Source organism: Natrix helvetica (genome assembly GCF_964273705.1).
Source record: "Natrix helvetica genome assembly, chromosome: 2".
NCBI lineage: Eukaryota > Metazoa > Chordata > Lepidosauria > Squamata > Natricidae > Natrix > Natrix helvetica.
The window spans coordinates 134,824,677-134,849,464 of NC_138552.1; the positions used below are offsets into that span (position 1 = coordinate 134,824,677).

Here is a 24,788-nt window from a genome sequence, read left to right on the forward strand (position 1 = left end):
TTCCAAAAGCTATTGTATCATGGACAAGTTCCATAATTTTTCATCTCCAATTTGAAGCACAAATGTGATTATTTATAAACATATTTGGGGATTGTTTTTTTAAAAAAATATCATTTCTTATGATGCACAGAAATATGCAAATTATTTATTTATTGGTGTTTGTAAAAATGTTCTTTTCACTTGACTTCTGCATAAACCATTCATCTCACCACTCTTGGCCCTCACCTTCTCATCTGCTTAAAGGGAGAAGATTAGCTAGTGATCTTTGCCAGCAGTTGGAGGGAAGGGTGGAATTACCCCAACAGGGAAGGTGGCAATTATCTTTAATATGGCTGTGTAGCACTTCAGCATTGATTCCAATGATGTGACTCTAGCAAAGAGTTGTAGGGGGAGTGTTATATTGGCATGCCCATGCGCTTTATGGAATCAGAACAACTACACAACTGCCTTTAACGAAGATGGCTGGCAGTGGAGACAGTTCACAAAATTTGGGCAATTAAGCAAAGCTGGGCCTGCCAGATATACGGGAGCAGATCGCAGATAAGTGTTCAAGGACACATATGCACACTTATGGATATATATTCTGAGAAATGGGGCAGGGCGGTGGGGGGAGTTTGAACCATTCAGTTCACGTAGTAAAACATGTCAAACTGTGGTTTTGTTTGTGTTTTAGGGTGCTTTATGAATTAAAGCCTTTGTGAACTTATCCGCTGTGGTTTATAGCTTAGTCTGTTGGGTGAACATTACATTTTAGTTTATTTAACAGACAACCGAAAAGCAAATATGGTTTTAATACAGCATATGAATGAGCCCAGTTGGTCTAAGATGTTTAAAAGTGCTGGTATCCAAATATGTGAGGAAACTAAAGGCATTTATGGTGTGTGTGTGTGTGTGTGTGTGTGTGTGTGTGTGTGTGACGAAAGTCAAGTATTGCACATAATACATTGATCATATAGTTGCGGCCACCATTTTGTCTTTTTTTAAATTTCACCTGCAGGTATTCTTGGATGTCTGATCTTACATCAACCTTATAGAAAAATCTCAGTTAGTTGCATTAATGCTGTTTTTTCTCTTTGTTCTCTTTGAGCATGAGCTATAATCTGTTTTGGATTAAATCATGAAATCCAGCTGTAGTGTTACTGTACTGCCACCATGCCTTTTTCCCCCCTCCTTTTTCTGAGAGACCAGATGAAAGAAACAATATATTCAGTCTGCCTGCTTCCTACTGTGCCTCTGTCAATCACTGTCAAAAGAAAGAGTACTCTGGGATGTGCCTTAATTACCCTGATCAAAGAGCAGAGGAGGAAGGAAATCCTTGATTACTTTTTCTCAGAGCGGCCTCTAGTCCTTCTGTTGCTGAGGAGATATAGAGGTGCTGCAGGATTAGCTTAAAAAAAAGGACAGACTGTATTTACATTCATGAACAACTTAACCTAATTTTTTCTGACTTCGTACTTTTATTAGTATCTCAATTTTAACTGATTCCGAATATAATTTTATTAGGAATCTTGACTTCACTAGTAAAAATGAATGTAAACTAACCTTAGAGAAAGAGAATAAAAAGTCCAGGAAAAAGGAAACAAAGAATCTAATAAAAATCAAACAAAGATATAAAGAAGTGACCTCCAGCCTTTATCACAACAAATATAAAGTAACTCTTCATCTCCTGAAAGGTTGTAAACTGTCAGCCCCTCTCAGGTAAACTAGAAAGGAAGCGTGGTAAGATGAGGTTTATTATAAGGCTACATTAAGTACAAACTTCCTTCCACTACTATTAACTGCTGATCCATTGGGATGGATCACTCCAGTGGTGGGTTCCGGATCCCATTACAACCGGTATGGTTGCAACAGGGCCCGTTGTCCACCACATGAACGTGCGCAGCATGCGCATGCATCCTTACCTCTTGTGCCGCTCCCGCAACGCTCCAGCTGCTCGGCAAAGCGTCGTGCAGGCACTGTGTGCTGCGTGTGCAGAAGCGCCGAAGAGCTCAAATACAGGTAAGGAGGGCGGGCGGGCGGGCCCTCTGGAGTGCTGTACCAGAACGGTATCCAGTGCTCCGGGCAGGCACCGGTATGCCCATACCGGGGCATACCGCCTGCAACCCACCACTGGATCACTCCTAAGTTTCTTTCTCTGACCATTGGAGATGCCTAGGCAGGGGGTTGGACTAGAAGACCTCCAAGGTCCCTTCCAACTCTACTATTGTATTGTATTGATTCCTGCCTCTCTTGTCTGATTGTTTCCTAGGCAACATCTCTTCCCCTTGTTCCCCAAGGTAATGTACTCATTCCATTACACAAATTGATATCTCTTTATTTCATTTGCCGTCCTTTATCTATAAGCAAATCCATAAATCATCACCTTTTCAATCCTGGTATTAGCAAAAAAGTCCGTAAAGGGTTACCAGAACTTTACAAAAAGAAGTATTGTAGCTTTGGTCAAATAAACCAACTTAATATTCTTTCCTTTTACTTCTATCGCTTTTTTATTATTTTGAAATAACAGAAAAAATTAAAACAGAAGAGGCAAAACACAAAGATACATGCATTTTGAAAAAATACATAACAAGTGCTTAATAATAACTGAAAAAACAATATAATATATTGTTACAACAATAAACTTCACAATTCCATGTTTATTTAATTTCAATAGCCATCCATCTCTGACAATGATTCTGGGCAACTTACAGTTTCAAAATTATAAAAACTGTTAAAGCAACAAAAATTCTTAAAACAATATAAGCACCCAAATGAAGTAAACAGTAGCCAAGCTAGAAAAAAAATCTTATTTTCTTTTTGCTGTTTATTTCAAATTAAGTTTTTAAGTTTATAATTTATAATAAAAGTTTTCTTTTGTTCAGAGTTGAAGATAAACTCAGTGACTTTTCAAATTTGTCTCTAATAGCTTTAACATAGTTAAAAGGCAGTTTCCAAAAGTGATTAGAAAAGGAGTCATGCAAGTTTAGCGTCCTTTAAAAGCTGAGTCTCCAAATATGTTGGAGTGGATTTGTACAACATTCTAAACATCAAAAACTAACCAAGGTTAAAACTTGTATAAACTCAGGTCTTTATACAGGTCTTTAATGTATTTAAGCAAGTATTGCAGATGTAGCTACTGTGGCAAAACTCCCGTAAGACTTTCTGTTCTAATAAAATCATATATGAATATAATATATACTGTCATGATTAAATATATCTTAAATATATGACAAGAGAAGTCAGCCTAAAATATAACAAATGGAATCATGAGCCCGGAAGGGAGCACTTGCCTGTCCTTCAAGCATTTATCACAGACCAAAATATGTATATTAGTAACAGAAAACAATATAGACATTTGTCTCAAATATGTGTAAAAGTTAGCCCACTCTTGGCTTGCATGACAATCAAGCAATGAGCTGCATGCATTTCTGACTTTACAATTCAAATCACACCATACATGTCATCTACGTATATCATTCAGACATACACAGAGATTCAGAGGTCTTTTAAAAATTGATGAGATGCAACCAGGGGTGGGCTTCAAAAATTTTAGCAAGGGGTTCTCTGCCTGGGTGGGCGTGGGAATGGTGGGTGTGGCCTAGTCAGCCTCCAGCACCATGAATGGGGGAGGTGATTTTGCCCTCCCCAGGCTCTGGAGGCTTTCTGGAAACCAGAAACGGTCCCGTTTCTCACCTTCCCGAACTTCCGGTAGGGCGTTTTTCACCTTCCCCAAGCCCCATGCGCGCCTTTCACTTACCTGCGTAGGGACTCCTGGGAGGGGAAGGGAGGGGTAGGTTGGGCCAGCCAGGAGTGGGATTTGGGGGTTCTCCAAACTGCACAGAATCTTAGCTAGAGGTTCTCCCGAACCCCCAGCAGCCCACCCCTGGATGCAACCACAGCTACAGTAAGCCCCTATGGTGGCTTTAATAAACTATCTTCTCACAGAATATGATAGTCTTAGTATTTATTTTACTTGTAACACAACTCAGGATTTAAATTTAACCTTACTATTACTTTATAGAAGAAATCTCTTTTAAAGAACAAACACTATATGAATTCATGTATGGAAACAAGGACCACTTGCCTTCAGCTTACTAATTCTTTTCTGTGTTTTGTGTCAATTGTTTACCCAAAAGTATGATGTGTAGACTTCCAAAATGGTGTGAATTAACAGTGCCAACATTTCCAGAGATGAGCAAAATCAAACTAGCAGGCAGAATTGAAATTGGCGATGTTATGTAACAGATATGGAGAGGATATGAGACTGAAAATAAATAAAAGCAGAAAATAAATTTTAATTTTTAATTAGAACATTGGGTCTGAGCCTAGTGTAATCTTCTTTACTTCTGCAATATTTTCTTATACAATTTATAGTAAAACCAGTCCCCGCTTTTTCCCAGTTTCCTTTCTTCCAGGAACTGTATTAAAATGAATAGAATTGAGATTCTGCTATAATAGGGCTCAGAGAAGAGCAACAAAAATTATTAGGGACCTGGAAGTGAAAATATACAAAGAATGATGGCAGGAACTGGGTAAACCTAGTCTAGTGGAAAGAAAGACTAGGGGTGACATGATAGCAGTCTTCCAATACTTGAAGAGCTACCACAAGGAAGAGGGGGCCAACTTATTTACCAAAGAATCAGTAGGCAGGACAAGAAACAATAGATGGAAACTAACCAAGGAAAAGAAGCAACCTAGAACTAAGGAGAAAATTCCTACTAATGAGAACAATTAACCAGTGGAACATATTATTGCCTTGGGAAATTGCAGTTGCCCCAACACTGGAGGCTTTTAAGAAGAGACTGGACTATCATTTATCAGAAATAGTATAGGTCTCCTGCAAGAGTTGGACTAGATGACCTCCAAGGTACCTTCCAATTCTGTTACTATTACTGCTATTTTGTTAATAGCACAACAAGTCCACAAACTGGTGGAAACTGTAGAGCAATGGTGAGCAACCTGTAACCCACCAATGTTGTTGAACTTGCCACTTCAGTAGCTTCAGCCAATCAATTGCAAAGGATGCTGGGTGTTGCTGTTGTGGTTAAGCAATAAATGAGGGCCCACACATTGTTCACTCCTGCAATAAACTCTTGTCTCTGTTGATTATGTTAGTTTTTCAAGGATAATTCTCCTTTCTTTCCCAAAATTAATGAGTAGAGGGGAGTTGCTAAATAATTGAGATATGATACTGCATCCAAAGGGGTACCAATGGCTTTTCTGAGTCAGAGATAAACAATAAAATGTTCAGAATACAACATCTGAATCAACCAGAGAAAGCGCAAACAGAAAGCGCATTGGCTTGGTCTACTATTCTACTTTGCTAAAAAAATAATAATTCTCTAAATAATTTAAAATGGAAGAATCAGCCATGGGCTTTGATAGAAAGAAAATTTTTCCCAGCTTACTTAAGTGACCATAGGCACCTAGACAGTCACATTGTCTCTCTGAAATAAGCTTTCTCCTGTTTTGCTTTAATCCCATTTTAGGCTCTCTCTGTTTTATATACAGAGCATCAAAGATATCTCTCTCTCTCTCTCTCTCTCTCTCTCTCTCTCTCTCTCTCTCTCTCTCTCTCTCTCTCTCTCTCTCTCTCTGTCTCTGTCTCTCTGTCTCTCTGCCTCTCTCTGTCAGAAGCCCCACTATGTGGCTTTTCAGACAATTAAAGTTGTGTTCCATTGCACAAACAGCTCGGTATGAGCAGCTGCATTTCATAATTGTTCCTCCAAATGCATGGGCTATCTGGGGAACAGCAGGCTGAGATTCAGTTGGAATGCTGGATTAAGCCTTTTCTGGTTGAGATTATCAAATTTACAAATATGATTCAAGGACATCCTATGCATTTCTGCTAGAGGAATAGATTTCATCCAAGCCAACTGGAAATGAAAATGGGACAGTGTGTCTCTGTAATCATAAACTTACATTTCCCTCCTTCACATGTAATTGTATAGTTTGCCTATACAGGTTTCCAGTGTTATACATTTCTGTGAGAGAGATGGAGAGCCATTTTGATGTATTGATCAAGGTTAAAAATTAAAATTTAAGTTAAAATCTTGCCAAGAAAACTAAATTGTCATATAAATTACCAGCAGTCAAGCTTGATTTGAAAGACTTTCTTTCATGGGCCGTGTGGGCCACCTTAATATGTCAGTTCATTATATTTATGAAAAATCTATATTGGCTTTAAATATCGATGATTATCAATAATAAGAAAGTTGCAATAATTACTGAGAAAAATGGCATTACGAGATCTTGGTAGCTTAGTGTTGAAAGAGAAAGCACTGAATGGCATAGGCAACCTCATGCTGTCTTTAGACTTCAGCTGCCACCAGCCTCCGCTGATATAAGCAACGGTGAGGATTGTTAAGTGTTGCTGTCCCGAAATATCTGGAAGTCACCTCGTGTTGATTATTTTTAGCAGAGAGATTACACTGTAGTCTTCCCCCCCCCCCTCACGTTACGTGATGGATGAACTCACTGGACTCAATATTTCAAAAATAGTTGGTATAAACTATTACTGCACCAAAACTCTTTGAGAAGTAATTTCAGCCGTGTTTGATGTCCAAAACCTGTTAATGTTTTTGGACACTGCTTATGACAATGTGTCACTGTTTATTCACATTGCCTTTTCTCTACTGTTCTGCCTTCCCTGATAGACTTCATTTACTCTAAGTTATGTCAAAATAACTTAAACAGTGCTGCATGCAGGAAGACCAAAACCAGCGTCCTTGGGCCAGATTGATGTGCAGAAGAAAATCTATAAACAGGACATAAGAGCAATCGTACTTTTCTATTCCTGTTCCCCAGCAATAGCATTAGGAGGTAATCCATCTAGTATAATCAATTTGAATCATCAGTTTTTGTTTGTTTAGATTTCTTTTTATCCCACCTTTATTATTTCTTTTATAAGTATGGTAACTCAAGGTGATGAACATAACTAATACTCCTTCCTCCTATTTTCCCCACAACAGCATTCTAAAGTGGGTTGGGTTCAGAGAGAGTGATAGGCCCAACATCATCCAGCCACGGCATTTTTATCCCAAAGCTTTAGTACCCTATTTCCCTGAAAATAAGACCTCCCTGGATAATAAGCCCAAGTGAGCTTTTGAGCGCATGTGCTAAAATAAGCCCTTCCCGATAATAATTGCAACACAGCAGCAGCCATGAGGTGACCACGCTCGCCGCCTCCTGCACCTCAAAAATAATAAGACCTCTCCGAAAATAAGGCCAAGCACTTATTTTGGGGGTCTTATTTTGGGGGAAACATGGTATAAACCCATCTTCCATATGTTTCATAGGAAACTCTAAATCACTCCAGAATTGTCAATTCAGCTTCAGATATTACAAATATTTATCAATATAGTATTGGCAGGAAGGGCAGCATATGACCGACCTTATCCTTGTTTGGAAACTAAGCACGGTCAGGCCTGCTCAGCGGTTGGCTGGGAGACTCCTAAGCAATTTCATGCCTCTAAACTAGACTAGGGAAAAAAATACCCTGAAAGAATGGCAAAACACTTATGGATTGCTGCCAGAAACTTTGCAGATGTGTTCATTTAAGGAACTGGTGCTAGGCTCCTGAAGATTACGTGTCAATCTGCAAAAAAAGCCCAAATGAAAAAAGGTCTGAGAATATGTATGTGCAGTATATACTGTATGTATGCAGCATATAGTATATATACAAGTCGTCCTCATTAGTGACCCGTTCGAAGTTAAAACAGCACTGAAAAAAGTGACTTATGACCGGATTTCACAGTTAAGACCATTGCAGCATCCCCATGGTCACATGATCAAAATTTGGACACTTGGCAACTATTTCATATTTATAATGGTTGCAGTGTCCTGGGGTCATGTGACCTTCCCTTTTCTGATCTTCTGACAAGCAGAATCAACGGGGAAGCCAGATTTACTTAGCAACCGTGTTACTAACTTAACAACTGCAGTGATTCCCTTACAAAGGTGGTAAAATGGGGCAAAATTCACTTAACAACTGTATCACTTAGAACATAAATTTGGGGCTCAATTGTGGTCTATATCAGGACTTCTTGTATATGCGGTTGCTTTACAGGATCACACATGCTTTGATGCAAAATTGCCCCACTTTCTCCACTATAGACACTTGTTTTTTAATAAAAAATGTATAGTGTTTTTCGGTCCTTGGAGTCTTATCTAATACCTGCCAATCATAGATCTCTATAATATAAACAGTGCAATAACACATGAGCTCAGTCTCATATGGACTGATAGACCTCTTTCTCCCTGCCTGCAATTTGCTGAAGCCAATATTCAATATTTGCTTTTCTGTTAAGATATCTGGTTAACAGCTATTACAAGGGCTGAGAACTTGCCTTTATTCTTGCTGATGGAATGCCCCCATATCCTAGGATTTTTATTAGCAACCTTAATCCCTTCAATATGGAAAATCTGGTACATATAAAGAAGTGACATTATCACTCTGAAAACTATAATATTATTCCAGCATCTATGGATTATAATAATTTGCCAGCTATATGTATTTAATGGGATGAGGTGGCTCAGTGGCTAAGATGCTGAGCTTGTCGATCAGAAACGTCGGTGGTTTGAATCCCTAGCGCCCTGTAATGGAGTGAGCTCCTGTTTCTTGTCCCAGCTTCTGCCAACCTAGCAGTTCAAAAGCATGTAAAAATGCAAGTAGAAAAATAGGGACTGTCACTGCTCAGGGTGAAATTTCCCCTGACAGGGACCACTTTGGTGGGAAAGTTCCATGCGCCTTTGGCATTTAGTCATGCCATTGACATGACCACGGAGACATCTTCAGACAGCGCTGGCTCTTTGGCTTTCAAACGGAGATGTGCACCACCCCCTAGAGTTGGGAACGACTAGCACATATGTGCGAGGGGAACCTTTACCGTATATGTATTTAATTGTTCTGTTTGTATTGTGATTGCAATTACTTTAAATTGATTTTGTGACTGATTGTTGGCCAGAGTCACTTGTTTGAAATGGGCAGCCATACAAATTGAACAAAAAAATATCTGAATAATAAATACCTGTCCAATGACAAAAAAGCTTTATGACTTTCTTGGACTCAAAAATATTTTAAGTTGCTTGGTAAGTGTTTGTTTAGTGGCACAGTATTTATTTCTCTATTGCTACTATTCATCTTTATATTGGTAAGGAAAATATTTAGAATCAAAAATACCACAAACTTTAATAACCCAAACAGTTTCAGCAAAAGACATATTGCTTTATAATTTGGCATTTACGGATTCTTTAATATATCTGTGGCTAATAATTTGTCAGTTGCCTATTAGAAAATTGCCATAAAGTGTGAGATGCTGGGTTTAGCAGCAGCAGTCTTATTTTTTTACTGGTTTGGCAGATGTTTTGTTTGATTTTTTTTTAATAAGCTGAAATGAAAAATCGAATTATCAACTGCTGGTAATGAATTCTGATTCCTAAAAACCTTTTGAATATTTCAAAAGCAAATCAAACAGAAACATTCACATGGCTTCTTATAACTTAACTTTAGCCTGTATGTTCTCCTTCTACATTTGCTGTACTGTAATTCCCATTACCTTTAGACAGGACTATGAATGTTAGAGTCTGATATCTTTGGAAAGAGCCAGGATGGGGAAGATTTAACCATTAGATACTGTTTCTTTATAGATTTATCTGTTGGATATGACCAGGCTAAGCCTGAGGGAGGAGTCAAATGTGTCATCAGTCACGAGTCCCTTCGCACTCACAGAGGTCTAAGCCCAACCCATCTTGAACTCTTATCTATCGCCAAATTGTTTTGACCATTAGTAATTCAGATTCTTGTAGAGAATTTAAGCTTACAATAAATCTTTGTACCCATCTGAACTGCCTGGATCTTCTGATTTCCCTGGCATTTGACACATCAGTTGTATAAATTGATCCAGAGAAGAAAGAATCTATATGCTACTTTTAATTCCATCCAAGAGGTGATGGGATGGCTTTCTCCTGACAATTTGTGATTTGATCACATACTTGAAGTTTATGAATATTGTAGTAAACCATTCATAGCTAAGCCTCTCTAAGAAAGGGTTAAACAATGGTCCCCCTTTTCCGGTAGACTCGAGGGAGGGGCGACTCATGGGATATTCTCACAGCCTGATTGGTCCAAAGACTGAGGGAAATCCTTTTAACATCCTCCTTTCCCTGTTAGCTCCCAGTTCCTCTCAGTCTTTTGGTCCAAGCACTTCTGTTTTTTTGGTTCCCAGAGAGTGAGTAAAATATTTAAAATTGAGTTTGATTCGACCATTGGCAATTCTAAATTCCAACCTTTCTGACCTGCTTCTTGCAGGGACAGGGGTCCTTCATCCCGCAACAAGCCGGGGGAAGGCTAATTGGCTTCTCGCCCTTTTTCCCGAGTAAGTAGGAGCTCGAACCGATCCCTGGCACAGCGAGGGTGTCGGACTCTGTTTCTGCAGCTCCGCAGGAAGGGCTGCTAGTGGGAGACGCCGATCGATCAGAAACTGCGCCTGGGCGAACCAGCCACGGCAAGCTATTTCAAGCCGCGGCTAAAAAAGGAAGGTCTGTTGAGCATGCGGAAACTTCTGGCAGCCATTTTGGAAGCATGTGAGTGGATTTGCGATATTTTCTGGCTCTGTTCCCCTGACTTGCATCACGGCCAGATTCGGGCCAGCAAGTTCCGACCCGGGCAGCCTGCTAGTATTCCCGCAAGGCCCTTATACTGGGTGGTGAACCTGGGCGATAACTCCTGAGACACGTGAGTGGCACCAATGGCAGAAAACAGGCAGACCACTTCACAGGCCCCAGGGAGGGCTCAGCTGGTGGCCGAGGAAGGAGAGTTAGTTGAGCCCAGAACGAGGGCAGCCACTGCGAGGCCCTCAGCAGCCCAACGCCCTTCCAGGACAACCCAGAAAGATGAAAGCCGGCGTCGGAGGGCTCTGGAGAAGAGGATCACTAGGGTGGAACAGCAAGCCCAGACTAATAAGCCCTCTTCTCCTGGCAGATCCAGATCGCCTCTAAGGCCTCAATCTCATCAATCGGCCTCTCCCCCCAGGGGGTTTAGCCCTTCCTCCCCCTCTATCTTCCCCGCAGGGGTACTCAGACAAACCAGCCTAGAGATTTCTCCTTCCCCTCCTATCTCGCCTCAACAGCCCCGGGAGGTGGTCGGGGATCCTTTGGAGGGTTCATCCCGGGATTTCCTTCCCCACTATGCCTTAGCTCCGCAGGGTTCTGCTCCAGCCCAACGGATGATGAATTTGAGGATCTTGAGTTGCTCCCTGAGAGCATTAAGAGACTGATCTCCTCAGCCATTTCTAAAGGTGTGGTTTCTGCGGTGTCCTTGAGGGAGCGTCAGTCACCTGGAACATCTATATTCCAGGTTTCCCACCAGGTCAGGGGTCCCTCAGCCCAGGGATTCCATCCTAGGCCTACCTCTCCCTCTGTTGTAAGTGAGGGTTCAGTGTTAGGGGACGACCCCCATCAGGACATGGGTTTTTCAGAGGACGAAGAGACTGTCCTCCTGGACCCTCTGGCCTTCCCCAATCTCTTTGCTCTTCCAATGTTTAAACCACTGTTACACAAGGCCAGAAAGACCACTAAGATCGGGACAGGAGATCCTGCCATTCCTCCACCTAGATTTGGTTATGTTTTCCAATACAGTGACCAATAAGGAGGAGGTCCCAGCTCCTCCCCTTTTTTTAGAGGTGGTCAAAGATCAGTGGGCTTGGCCTTCCACTTTTCCCAACCCGGGCAGTAATGACCGCCGCTTTTACAACATGGAGCAGGCCTTTTCTCAGACCCTTCAGCTGCCCATTGTAGACACACCAATAGCCACCCTGGCCAATGCTTCTTCAGTTGTATCAGGGGACACAGCTGATAAGTTGAAACCGGAGGACAAGCAGGCGGAGCTTACACTGCGTAAGAACTTCAACGCCTCCGCGTGGGCAGTTAAGTCCACTGCAGCTGCTTCTTATTTCAGCCGAGCAGGAGTCATGTGGCTCTGTCAGTTGCAGGATCGCATCCCTGTACAAGACAAGCGCCTCCATCAGGACATCAATAAAATTATTGCTGCCACCCAATTTTCAGCAGATGCAACCCTGGATGCAGTCAAATACTCATCCCGGATTCTGGCTACCTCGGTGACTTCCAGGCGGTTGTTCTGGTTACGTAACTGGCAAATGGACAATAAGTCCAAGTGGAGCCTGGTGGCTGCCCCATTTACTCCAACCTTTTTATCGTTCTGAAGAACTCAGGGGCTGGACAGCCATACTGGACCTCAAATGCCTGGTACCTGGTGTACAGATGATTCAAAATGTCATCCCTCAATTCCATTCTGCAGGGCATCAAGCGGGAGGACTATCTAGCGTCAGTGAATCTGACAGAGGCCTACCTCTATATCCCCATCCTTCCCGCCCATCGTAGTTTCCTCCGTTTTTCCCACTACGGGCTTCACTTTCAGTACAGGGCTCTTCCCTTCGGATTAGCTTCGGCCTCACGCACATTCACGAAGGTCCTGGTGGCACTAGCGGCTCACCTCAGATCGATCCCGGTGAGACTTCAATGTTACCTAGACGATGTGCTTGTGCAAGCACGATCTCAGTCCCAAGCCATTCACGACCTCGGACTCACCATTCGGACCCTACAGACCCTGGGGTTTTCGGTCAATTTCCACAAGAGCCATCTCTCGCCCTCCACAAGGATCCTCCACCTGAGGACGATGATAGACTCCTTAGAGGGCAGGGTCTGACTATCCTCAGAGCAGCTAGTCAATCTGCAGGCCCTGGCAAGGCAGGTGCGTGCAAGACAGTCCGTTTCCATCCTGACCTTGTCCTGTCTACTGGGCAAGATGGTGTCATGCATAGGAATCGTCCCTTGGGCACGGCTTCATTCCCGAACTCTGCAGTGGGCCCTCATCCCCTTTCAGCAACAGCACTTGAGCAACTCTCCGCGACTCATCCATCTGCCGGTGGACGTGTGTCTTTCATTGCGATGGTGGCTGTCCCCAGCTCTGCAACGTGGCTCGGAGATTTGGGAGCCAGAGCAGGTGACCATCACTACCAACGCGAGTCTCTTCGGTTGGGGGGTGCTCAGGGTCGCTGGACCCGGTCGGACCTTCGCCACAATATAAACTGGCTGGAGCTAAAGGCTGCCCGACTGGCATTGCAGCTGTTCAAGAGTTCGATAGAGGGCCGGCACGTCCTGCTGATGACGGACAATGTGGCTGCAAAGGCTCATATAAACTGTCAAGGGGGGGGGACTCATTCCAGAGCTGTGTGGTTGGAGGCACTGAAGCTCAGTTCCTGGGCGGAGAGGCACCTGGCATCAGTGGTGTCGGAGCACATCTTGGGCATGGCCAATCACCATAACACCCTGTGGTGGCAGGTGGCCGCCTTAGCTTTGGTCCTCCCAGGGAAGGGTCATTCGTCCCTCACTCACCATCCCCTGATCAAGAGGTTTTTGAGGGGAGCCGCTAATTTACGGCCCCCTCCGGTCCATAGATTTCCAACGTGGGACCTCCCCCTAGTTCTTAGGGCCTTGACGGGAGCTCCCTTTGAACCTTTGCACACTGTCCACCTTAGGTTCTTGTCTCTCAAAGTGGTGTTCCTGGTTGCCGTAACTTCAGCCAGGTGCATTTCCGAGCTGGGTGCTCTGTCCTCCAAGGACGACCTCTGCCAGTTCCACCAGGATAGGGTGGTTCTCAATTAGACCCCGCCTTTCTCCCAAAGGTCAATTTGCCCTTCCACCGGGCGCAGAAGTTTATCCTTCCCAATTTTTGTCCGGATCCATCCCATGAGAGGGAGCACAGGCTAGACGTGCATCACGCCTTACGCATCTATCTAAGGCGCACGTCTGCCTTTCGTAGGTCTGAGGCCCTGTTCATTTCCTTTCAACCGGGCTCCCTAGAGGCCAGGGTTTTCTCTGCCACTATTGGCAGGTGGTTGCGACAGGCCATTTCCTCGGCCTATAAAGCCTCGGGCCATCTCACCCCTTCGGGGATCACAGCCCACTCCACCAGAAGTGCGGCCACTATGGTGGCGTGGGCCTCGAGGGCCCCGTTCAAAGACATCTGTCGGGCAGCCGCTTGGTCTTCCCAACACCATTTATCCACCACTACCGGCTGGATGCCTTCGCATCGGCCGAGGCCCCCTTTGGGCGTAGGGTCCTACAGCAGGTAGCGACTGCCCCTCCCCCCCAAATCCTAGTGGTTTTCCCTCCCAGGGGCTGGAGCTTGGGTACGTCCCATGAGTCACCCTTCCCTCGAGTCTACCGGAAAAAGAACATTGGTCCTTACCTGAACGTTTCTTTTCGGTAGACTCGAGGGAGGGGCGACATCCCGCCCCGTTATAGGTTAGAGTTAGTCAGTCGGGGTGAGGTGCTGAGGGGTGGATTTGCCCTTGTTGTGTCTGTTTGTGTTTCGGCAGCGTTTATGGCCATGCAACTTCGAGGAACTGGGAGCCAACAGGGGAAGGAGGATGTTAAAAAGATTTCCCTCAGTCTTTGCACCAATCAGGCTGTGAGATTATCCCCATGAGTCGCCCCTCCCTCTCATCTACCGAAAAGAAACTTTCAGGTAAGGACCAACGTTCTTTTTGCCCACTTCCCACTGCTGGCTGTTCATAGGAATTGAACAAGGCAATCCACTTATGTTCTTGAACGTGACTCCTAAACAAGAACTAATTCCTCCTTTGTTCTCAATTATTGTTCAATCCCCCCTCTTCCTACCATACATTATTTTAAAAGGGGGGGGGGGAGGCAAATGGTTCCAGCTTCTTCATCCCCATCTTCTGAGCTTTCAGCCATAAATACAAAAATCAGATGTAACTGATATGATGAGTTTTTATCACAGAGATGTAGTTTTGCTATCCTACCTTGAGGATAATTAAGGAGGAAAAACCTGGATGAGATGGTCCGTGTCTCCATGGGATCCGTCTTTACAGAAGGACATAGAGAGTTTGCAACAGGGAAATGAATTTAGAGTAGTCAAGTATCCTACTTTACAGCGAGCAGGTCTTCATTTGATGGTTTCCTCTTTTTGAAGGGTTTCCTGGCAGATGATAAGGATGTACAAGTTGGAGCCATATGTCCCAGACCTATCTAACAGCAGGATGAGCAGGCATCTGTTATAGCATTTCCCGCAATAGTGAATGTATGGTGCCTCTGTTTAAATTAGATTTTAAAATAGGTCTCTATATACGTATACATTAGCATACAATGTACAATTTATATACTACTTTACATCCACTCTTTTTGGAGTGATACATTTCTTTTCTCTTTTTTTAGCAATGGGGTCAGAGCGGATTATACAGAATTTTAACGGACAATAATTTCAGTGTTTGAGGGCCTAAGCTTATGTAATAGATCTCTCTGATATATTGCTGAGATCTGAAGATGAAGCATATTATTCCAAGCGAGCAAAATAATCATCATAAAGTAGCTGACACTTAACTTGCTACATTTTTGTCCGTATCCCTACAAAACTGGCAATATTTAACATATGAAAACTGAAGCGATTAGATCTTATGGGAGATTTCTTGTGTGTACAGGAGTGGGTGGCTTCTTCATAGTGTTGGCTTTTCACATCTTTTTGTATACCTACCATTTGATAGTTTTATGTTTAGATGATCAGCCCTAGTCTCATAGGGAAAGAGTTTTATGCAGTGTACAGATGAAATGTTTTTTCCCCATAAAACCATTGTGTTGATACTTAGTAGTAAAAAAAATCATACATGTGAGTCAGCACCATTTCATATTTTTAGTAGAATGCAATCAATGCAGCCTATGAGGAAAAGAGGGAATACTATTTTCTTCAGAATCCCACTTACTCTTGTTCTATTCTTCTACACAGCTTCCTGAGGATGTTGTTATTATTTTCTTTCATCTATTACTCAGATAATACTTGGTTTCATTGGGCTCCTTTTTGTTTAGGGTCCCTCCCCTCCTAATGTCCCCCCTCCTTTCTCCTGTTACCTTCTCCTTGGGTATGGTTGTTGTCATTTTGGCTGCAGAATTCAAACACTTGTCTATGGAGATGGTCAATCATCCAAGTCATGGTTGCCCCAAAGGCACTTTTTCCAAAAGGCAACTGGACTTTCTTGGGTTTTTTCCTTTGAAAACGTTTTGCTTCTCAATCCAAGAAACTTCTTCAGTTCTTGGATGAGAAGCGGAACGTTTTCAAAGAAAAAAACAAAGAACGTCCAGTTGCATTTTTGGGAAAGGCACCTTTGGGGCAAATCAAGCACTTGTGTGTTAGGGCTTCTCCTTGCAGGGAGGGACCACAGCACATTTTGCATATCTATCCAGAACAGGCAGCAAAATTAGTTCTAATAAAGAATATTTGTAGCTCAGGTTTGAAATGAGGGGTCCTTGGTGCTCTCTGAGCTTTCTTGTTTTCTTGTAGATGTTTCATTACTCAAAGTGCTAGTCAGTGCTGATGATGTTCCTGGTTAGGGTAATGAAATGTCTTCAAGAAAACAAACAAGCTCAAGGACCCCTCAGCAAAATTAGTTGTTGTAGGGAAGGAAAACCCCAAAGTGAGCATAAGGCGACAGGAATTCCTATTCTCATTTAAGGCTTTATGACATGTGCAAAATGCTCTGCTGGTATATGTTTTAAACATGTTTGAGCCCACTTTGTCTTTTGCAACTGAATGCTTGGTTGGGCTTGGAGAAGATGTGAGAAGGATTTTGAGGAAATGCTTGTTCAGCTCTGCTACGTTGCACTGAATGATTGAAATTTGGTTCTCTTTTGCTTTCTATCGGTCCTAGCAGAATAACTGCATTAAAAAGCAAAGTGCATGTTCTCAAAGAAGGGGCAAGTGAGAATAAATATTTCATGACATTTTCCATGAGAGGAGAGCAAAAAGCTAAATGTTCCGGCTGTCACTCAGGAAGTGATAAAGTGCACATTTGTATGTAAGCATAATATAAACAGCGACATAATTAATGAGAAAAGGACGACCCATGACTGCAGCGGGGGTTTAGTCATTTCTGCTCTTCAAAATCGTAATCAGACTTCAGCTCTTTTATATCATGGTGATTTTTCCAAGTGGAGGGTATTGGGTATATAAGTTGAAGACCAACTAATTGCTCATTTTGGCATCCAGAGGAAGACATGTGTGTATTGCAATCCAGAGCAAATTCAGAAGTGTGTTCTAATGGGCTGGGCTTGATTCTAACTAAGTATCCTCAGCATTGCAGACTTATCTATGCTCCATTGCTCTAGGATTGATCCTATTGTCATACAACAGTGCATTGACTGACTCAAAGTCACCCATTGAGTTCTGTGCCTGAGTATGAAGTGGAATTTGGTCAGGGCATTTGCAGGAGCCATCAACATCATAATAATAGTGGACGCTTCTTGATAACATCCATGTTACATGGATGTAAAAGAGGGCAGGGCTTCAGGTACCTGGTCATGCCACTTTGGTGTTGCTTTAGATCAGGGGTGTCAAACTTGTGACGGCACGTTGTTGTCACTTGACGTATCACAATTTTCCCCCTTTGCTAAAGTGGGGGTGGGCGTGGCCAGTGCATGACACACCTGGCCTATGGGCTGCGAGTTTGACGCCCCTGTTTTAGATGCTTCCCCCCCCCAAACCTGGGTCTCACCACTCCTAATCCAACACCTTAATCACTATATTAATTGTGCTATTGAATATACAGTAGCTTATTGTAAAGCATCTCTATCTAAATGAGTGAGGCCATGTTTACTCTGCCTTCCTCTCCAGCTTTCAGCCGTTGTTGTGGAATTGGCAACATTTACCCATTTTCATTATTATGTCTTTCCATTTAATCATGAGATAGATAGAATATCTCAAATGACTTTGTGCAGGAATGAGATCATTCTTCTTTGCGGTTCAATAGATTTGACAGTAGGGGGGAGTAGGGGTAAATGAAACCAATTTAAAATAGACAAATCCATTCATAATTTTCAAAAAAAACACCCGGAATACATTTGCTTTTCATGTTACTCTTGCTTTCAATTACTTATTCAAAAAGGACATTAAAATTTGGCACAGTTCTGACTCTTGCTATATTTAGTTATACTTTCTACAAGCTGTCCCTTATCACTTTTGGTACCACATCCATAAGCTGATAACTTGGAGTCAAAAATATCAGTGCATAGCAGTTGCTTTTCCAACCAAATGCCCTCCAGATGTGTTGGGAGTTCATAAACCTGTCATTGGTATCCAGATTCACCAGGCTTAGGTTTGTGGCAAGCTGATATATAGCAATGCTTTATGATCTTTATGAATTGCGATGCAAACTATCTGCTTTGCAAGTCTTTGATTTATGTGCAGATTAAAATATCATTTTTCGGAGTTGTGCAAATCAAAAAGCAGAGCAGCATGCATTTGGGCACCCATAATTTACCATAAATTACATTTTAAAGTAAATAAGTGCATTTTAATAAATAAACTTAGACTGGTGTATTCTGTGAAGAAGAAAAAAACATGTTCTAAAATTGTGCATTTCAGTAAAGTAAAGGTAAAGATTCCCCTCGCACATATGTGCTAGTTGTTCCCAACTCTAGGGGTCGGTGCTCATTTCCGTTTCATAGCCGAGGAGCCAGCACTGTCCAAAGACGTCTCCGAGGTCATGTGGCTGGCATGACTAAACGCCGAAGGTCCGCGGAACACTGTTACCTTCCCACCAAAGGTGGTCCCTATTTTTCTACTTGCATGTGTACATGCTTTCGAACTGCTAGGTTGGGAGAAGATGGGACAATGAATGGGAGCTTACTCTGTTACGCGGCGCTAGGGATTCGAACCGCTGAACTGTTGACCTTTCTGATCGACAAGCTCAGCATCTTACCATCACGTCCCTTGTACACCGCATTTCAGTATATGTGTCAATTTTTATACAGCTTGTTTTTAAAAAGTGCAGAGCCAGGAACTAGAATGATCACATGCAAAGCCTAAAATGGACAGGAAACAGATTATTTGCTTTCCTTTGTAGGGATGTTATTTAAAAGTTGATTGGCGGCTGCTTTTCAGAGACATGGTGTCTAATTTACCAGGATTGGCAGGAAAATAGCAGTTCTTTGTAGTGGTTCTTTTCTTTGGGCAATTAATATTGTGTTGGGGTTCCTGGGGCTGGTGGACAGCACCTGGCTTTCATTGACTCTCAATTTTAATGTATGCTGGAAAGCAACAGGGCCCTTGTCTTGCATAGTGTTTAAAGAGAAGGCTGGGAATTACGGAAAGAATGACTTATTTATTTGAAGTCCCGTTTGCTTGGTCCTTAGTCATAGAAGCCTCCTCTCAGGGTTGGGAAACAAGCTCAAGAAGGAAGAACGTTTGTTAGAATATGGATCAGCTTGTGGGAGGTGGGATATCTACAGCTAGTCCTCATCTTATAACCATTCGTTTAGCAATTGTTCAAAGTTACAACAGTGCCGGGGGAAAAAAGACATGATTGTTTTTTACTCTTATGACTCTTGCAGCAGCACTAACGTCATCAGAATTTGGGCATTTGGCAACTGGCATGAATTTACGACAGTTGCAGTCTCCTGGGGTCATGTGATCACCATTTGTAATCTTCCCCGCAGGCTTCCAATAAAAAAAGTGAAGTGGGAAAGTCAGAGTCACTTAATGACCCCATGATTGCAATGATTTGCTCAACGGTGGGAAAAGGGCCATAAAACTCATTTAACCACTGTCTTGGTTAGCAATGTACGTTTAGGGCTCAATGGTGATCTCAAGTCAAGGACCAGCTGCATTCTCAATACAATACAATACAATAGCAGAGTTGGAAGGGACCTTGGAGGTCTTCTAGTCCAACCCCCTGCCTAGGCAGAAAACCCTATACCGTTCCAGACAAATGGCTATCCAACATCTTCTTAAAGACTTCCAGTGTTGGGGCATTCACAACTTCTGGAGGGAAGCTGTTCCACTGGTTAATTGTTCTAACTGTCAGGAAATTTCTCCTCAGTTCTAAGTTGCTTCTCCCCTTGATTAGTTTCCACCCATTGCTTCTTGTTCTACCCTCAGGTGCCTTGGAGAATAGTTTGACTCCCTCTTCTTTGTGGGAGCCCCTGCGATATTGGAACACTGCTATCATGTCTCCCCTAGTCCTTCTTTTCATTAAACTAGACATACCCAGTTCCTGCAACCGTACCTCATATGTTTTAGCCTCCAGTCCCCTAATCATCTTTGTTGCTCTTCTCTGCACTCTTTCTAGAGTCTCCACATCTTTTTTACATTGTGGTGAGCAAAACTGAATGCAGTATTCCAAGTGTGGCCTTACCAAGGCATTATAAAGTGGTATTAACACGGGTATTTCTCACGGGTATTTGGGAAGGTGCACATTTCTCTGACCAGCCTTGCTTTTTTTTTTTCAGTCCCAGGAATGACTTATTTCTGACCAACTGTGTATCATTTGAGACTGAAGCAAAGTTTGCTACCTTTGGCTGCCTGATCCGCCCTACAGAAGGAGCGGCAGGTGGCTCCCATCTGTGTAGGAAGGCATCCAGGATCCAAACCAGCTTTTCTGCACTGAAAAACAGGCTTCAGCTGTGATCAGTGTGGGATGGAACAGGACCCGCTCACTCGGTGCTCCCTCGGTGCTTGCAGGCACACCCAGCATATAGAAACCTGTGCAATTTTCAGCATGTGCATGTTGGATGTATCTTGGCAAATGCTTCTCAAGTTATTAGACAATTGTACCACAATCTTCATTTGAATTGGTCGACCCAGCATGCTCGTTTGCCCTTATACTGTATTTCATTTCCTACTTGCATTGTGAAGCCAAATATGGAAAAGTTAAATGTGTACAGGTAGTCCCCAATTTGCAACCATTCATTTAGTGACCTTTCAAAGTTACAGCGGCATTGAAAAAAGTGACTTATGACCACTCTTTCACACTTAACGACCTTTGCAGCATCCCACATGATCAAAATTCAGAGATTTGGCAACTGGCTCATATTTATGACGGTTGTAATATCCTGGGGTCACGTGATCCCCTTTTGCGACCTTCTGACCAGCAAAATCAATGGGGAAGCCACATTCTCTTAAGCACGATGTTACTCATGTAACAACTGCAGTGATTCACTTAACAGGGGTAAGAAAGGTTGCAAAATGGGGCAAAACTCACTTAACAACTGTCTTGCTTAGCAATGGGAATTTTGGGCTCAGTTGTGATTATAAGTTGAGGACTATCTCCAAAATTATGCATCCCTGCTCTGTTGACTGGTCAGGTTTTTTCCTTTGAGTAGAACGAATTCTAAATGCAGTCAAAATAACTTACTGAGTTAGATTCACTAACATTGAGCATGTGTAGAGTAAGCCTTTAGATGGTGGCTTAAAAATAAATCTGTTTCTGAGATGAAATGTCTATAGATTTATAGCAGTGGTATAAAAACAATGCACCGAGCATCACAGCTCAGCTTCCTCGAAGGACACATTTTTCAGTAGCAGCTGAGCAAATGTGTATCATTGTTCTGTGCTTATCTCATCTTGAGCCAGTAACAAAATGAGGGAAAGAAAGTATGTATTGTTCATTGTGAATCGTAACTGGTGCCAAGTTGAGGTCTCTCCTTAAAAGCTAGAGGCGAAAAGAAAACTGTAAATCAGGACCAGATGTGCTTCTGTATTGCACTGAGTTGTCTCAGGCTTCTGGGAACCTTTGTTGTTGTTGTTGTTGTTGTTTTAATAGAAATCCATCAACCAGAGACAAATATAAAAGTGTGACTTGGGAATGGAGACAATCACATCCTACACACAACTTCCATCAGCTTCTGCATTCAAGACTACAGATGTTCTACATGTCCCAGTTTCTGACACCAAATGCTAAAATGGTTGAATACCGTGGCAGTGAACTGATGTGATGAACAGCACGTGGTCATCTGTGGCAGAGCCCTTTAAAAAAAAACACACACACAGATTGGATATCTAATCTAACAGGAGTCAGAAATCTTTGGTGATCTGCTGCAAATTGCTTAGAAATTTACCAATAGAGCTTGATCTACCTCTTGGCTATCTAATTCTAGATGTTCAGAAACAACTGCCATCCATCATGTTCTGGGATTAGAACCTGTTGCTCTTCAGGAGGTAAGTGAACAAACATCTTGCCACTCAGATGTAGCTGGCCTTACTTACGGTATTCTTATCACAGATCTGCCCATTTCTGTGTTTTTGTTGAAGATTGTTGTTTTCTTTTCCTTTTCCTCACTAGGATATAGAAGGCTTTCCTAATATTGAACTGTATCTTGATACTGATATCTTCACAGATATGAAGACTTTCCCCCTGTTTCTTTGCCTACTTTTAAAATATAGTGTAAGGTTTAAGCTAATTGGTAGAGGTCTAATGATACCCAAGCACTTTTCAGAAATAGCTATTAATTAAATATTGTTATGGAATCATTAAGGTTAATGTTATTAGTTTGCTTAATGTGACAATTTTGTTCACACAAATGCAGTATGTAAAATGCAGACAATTTAAATTTTTTAATTTAGATTTAATTTTTTTTAAAGCAAGAAACAGCAGTATTAGAAAGTGGAGGCACAGTTTAGTAGCTAATCTAGCTTTGCAAAATACTTAGTTGTAGAGAAGCTGATGTAGCATTTTATTCTATTTTATTGCTGTATATATGTGTGGCAAATATAAATGTACCATGTTTTCTCCAGTCATAGTTGTTTTGCCTTTATTCAGTTGTAAATCTGTCCTACCTGATTTCTGCATTAGCAAGATTTGATATGGTATTATGAAAATGAACTTTTTTTTGTATACACCTTTTTTTGTTTGCACCTGTTTATAATGATCAGATTCTTATCTGCATCTTTTCCTCCATTTATATTTAATTTTCATGGAATTTTAAGCCAGGATTTTCATTGCAAAATTCAGAGAAAAGATTCAATATAAAAGACAGTTGACAATCCTAAAGTCCCAAAGATGACCTCAGCCAGGTATTCTGAGCTATATATTCTCTAAGGAGAGAACAGAATTGGAAACAAATCTGAACAGAATAAAAATCTTGCTACTATTATGGAGGAGTTTTGGTGCATAGATAAATCAGACCATGTTGCAAATCCAGTTGCCGTCCTCAGTGTTCACTGAAGTTAAGAGGCAGATTCATAGTAAGTTTAAGAGCCGTTGAAATCTGAGAAAAGTAGTCTATGACCAATTAAAGGTCTATTCATTTCAGTGTACTCATTTATGCTGGACCCTGGCCAACATTTGTTTTAGCACAACAGCTGATCCAGTCTGCCACGAACCCAAGATAGATACTTATCCTATATCAGATGCCGAATATGGGGTTGGTGTTTTCTTTTGTGTTGTAACGACCTGGGTGGTGGGTGGGGCTCGTTTGTTGACTAGGGCTGGTTTCCAGATGTCTGGTAGGCAGAAGGTATCGTCACGTTTATTCATGCTGTGGGGGTGTTTCTCTATTTCGATGGCTTCCATAATTATTCTCTTGTTGAAGTGTTCTGTTTTGGAGATTAATTTGGTTTCTTCAATATCAATTTCATGTCCTGTTGCTTTAAGGTGCTGGAAAAGGAAGGAAGTTTTTTCTTTTTTTCTGACTGCGTTCTTGTGTTCTGCGATGCGTGCATTTATTCTCCTATTAGTTTGTCCAATGTATGTGGCTGGGCAGATTTTGCATGGTATTTCATAGACTCCTTGGTTTTCTAGCTGGATCTTGTCTTTGGGGTTTCTTAAGATGTTGGCTATTTTTTGGCCAGTGCTGAAGGCTGTCTTGATATTGTGCTTGTGAAGAATTTTGCTGATTTTATCCGTGGTGCCTTTGATGTAAGGGAGAAGGGCGATGCTGTTATCCTGTTCTGTGTCTTGGTTCTTGGGGAGTGTCTCCTTTTGGATTAAGTTGGTAATTGTTTTTCTTTTGAATCCGTTGGAGATTAATATGTTTGTGAGAGTGTGTAATTCAGTTTTCATGTGGTCTTTGTCGGCCAGGCATTTGGTTCTGGAGATGAGGGTCTTGGCTACAGAGTTGATCTGTGCAGGGTGGTGATGGGATTGTGCGTTTAAGTAGCGGTCGGTGTGTGTTTTTTTCTGGTAGATGTTGTGTCCTAGGAAGCCATTGGGTTTTTCGTAGATTAGGACGTCCAGAAAGGGAAGTTGGTTGTTTGCTTCTATTTCCATAGTGAATTGTATTTTGGGGTGTAGGCTGTTCAGATGTGTGAGGAAGTTGTCCAGTTTTTCTTTCCCGTGTAGCCAAATCACGAAACTGTATATACCAAAGTCATATGTATATACCAACATATAGTAGAATAGTTTGTTGTTGCCTTCTTTGGGAATTATTCAATTTCTCAGTGAAACCTACACCCCTGGAGTTTCTAGGTAGTCTCCATCAGAGTATCTACCAATCCCAACCATTTTTTTTGCAACCCCAGACAAGGGATTCAGATGTTTCCCTTTGCTGAAACAGGACCTACGGTATAGCATGTAACCCCAGGGTTATTCAAGCGAAAACTCATTTGGCCAGTTTTGTCTAGTGCAGTGATGGCTAAACTTTTCAGCGCTGTGTGCCCAAAGCATGCGCACATGCATGCGCACCCACAATGCAATGCATGTACGACCCCATGCAACCCGCCCTTATGCATGTGCGTACCACCACCCCCATGTGTGCCCCATGCATGTGACCCCCTGCGCTCCCCACCACCTGAGCATGCACACATAAGCACCTCCCATTCAGGTGCGTCCCTGTCCCCGCGCATGCGCAGCAGAAACCTGAAAACCAGCTGGCCGGTAGGAAACGCACGGACATGCACGGTGGAGAGGGCCCTGCGTGCCACCTGTGACACAAATGCCATAGCTTCGCCATCACGGATCTAGTGTTATGGTACTAGGCTAGAAACCAGGGGATTGAGAGTT

General features: G+C 42.4%; 1 protein-coding gene across 9 annotated transcripts in view; it reads left to right on the forward strand.

The window, feature by feature from the left end:
* Window positions 1–24,788, forward strand: part of PAK5 (p21 (RAC1) activated kinase 5) — a 153,194-nt gene that overhangs the window by 39,306 nt on the left and 89,100 nt on the right. For 4 of the 9 annotated variants that reach the window (XM_081941141.1, XM_081941147.1, XM_081941148.1 and 1 more), the window contains one exon: window positions 21,612–22,006. The exons of 4 other annotated variants lie outside the window; for them this stretch is intronic. In XM_081941141.1, coding sequence (XP_081797267.1) covers window positions 21,946–22,006 — 61 coding nt within the window. In that variant the 5' untranslated portion in view covers window positions 21,612–21,945. The remainder of the gene's footprint in view (window positions 1–21,611; window positions 22,007–24,788) is intronic. One more of the 9 variants, XM_081941142.1, reaches the window with a different exon arrangement.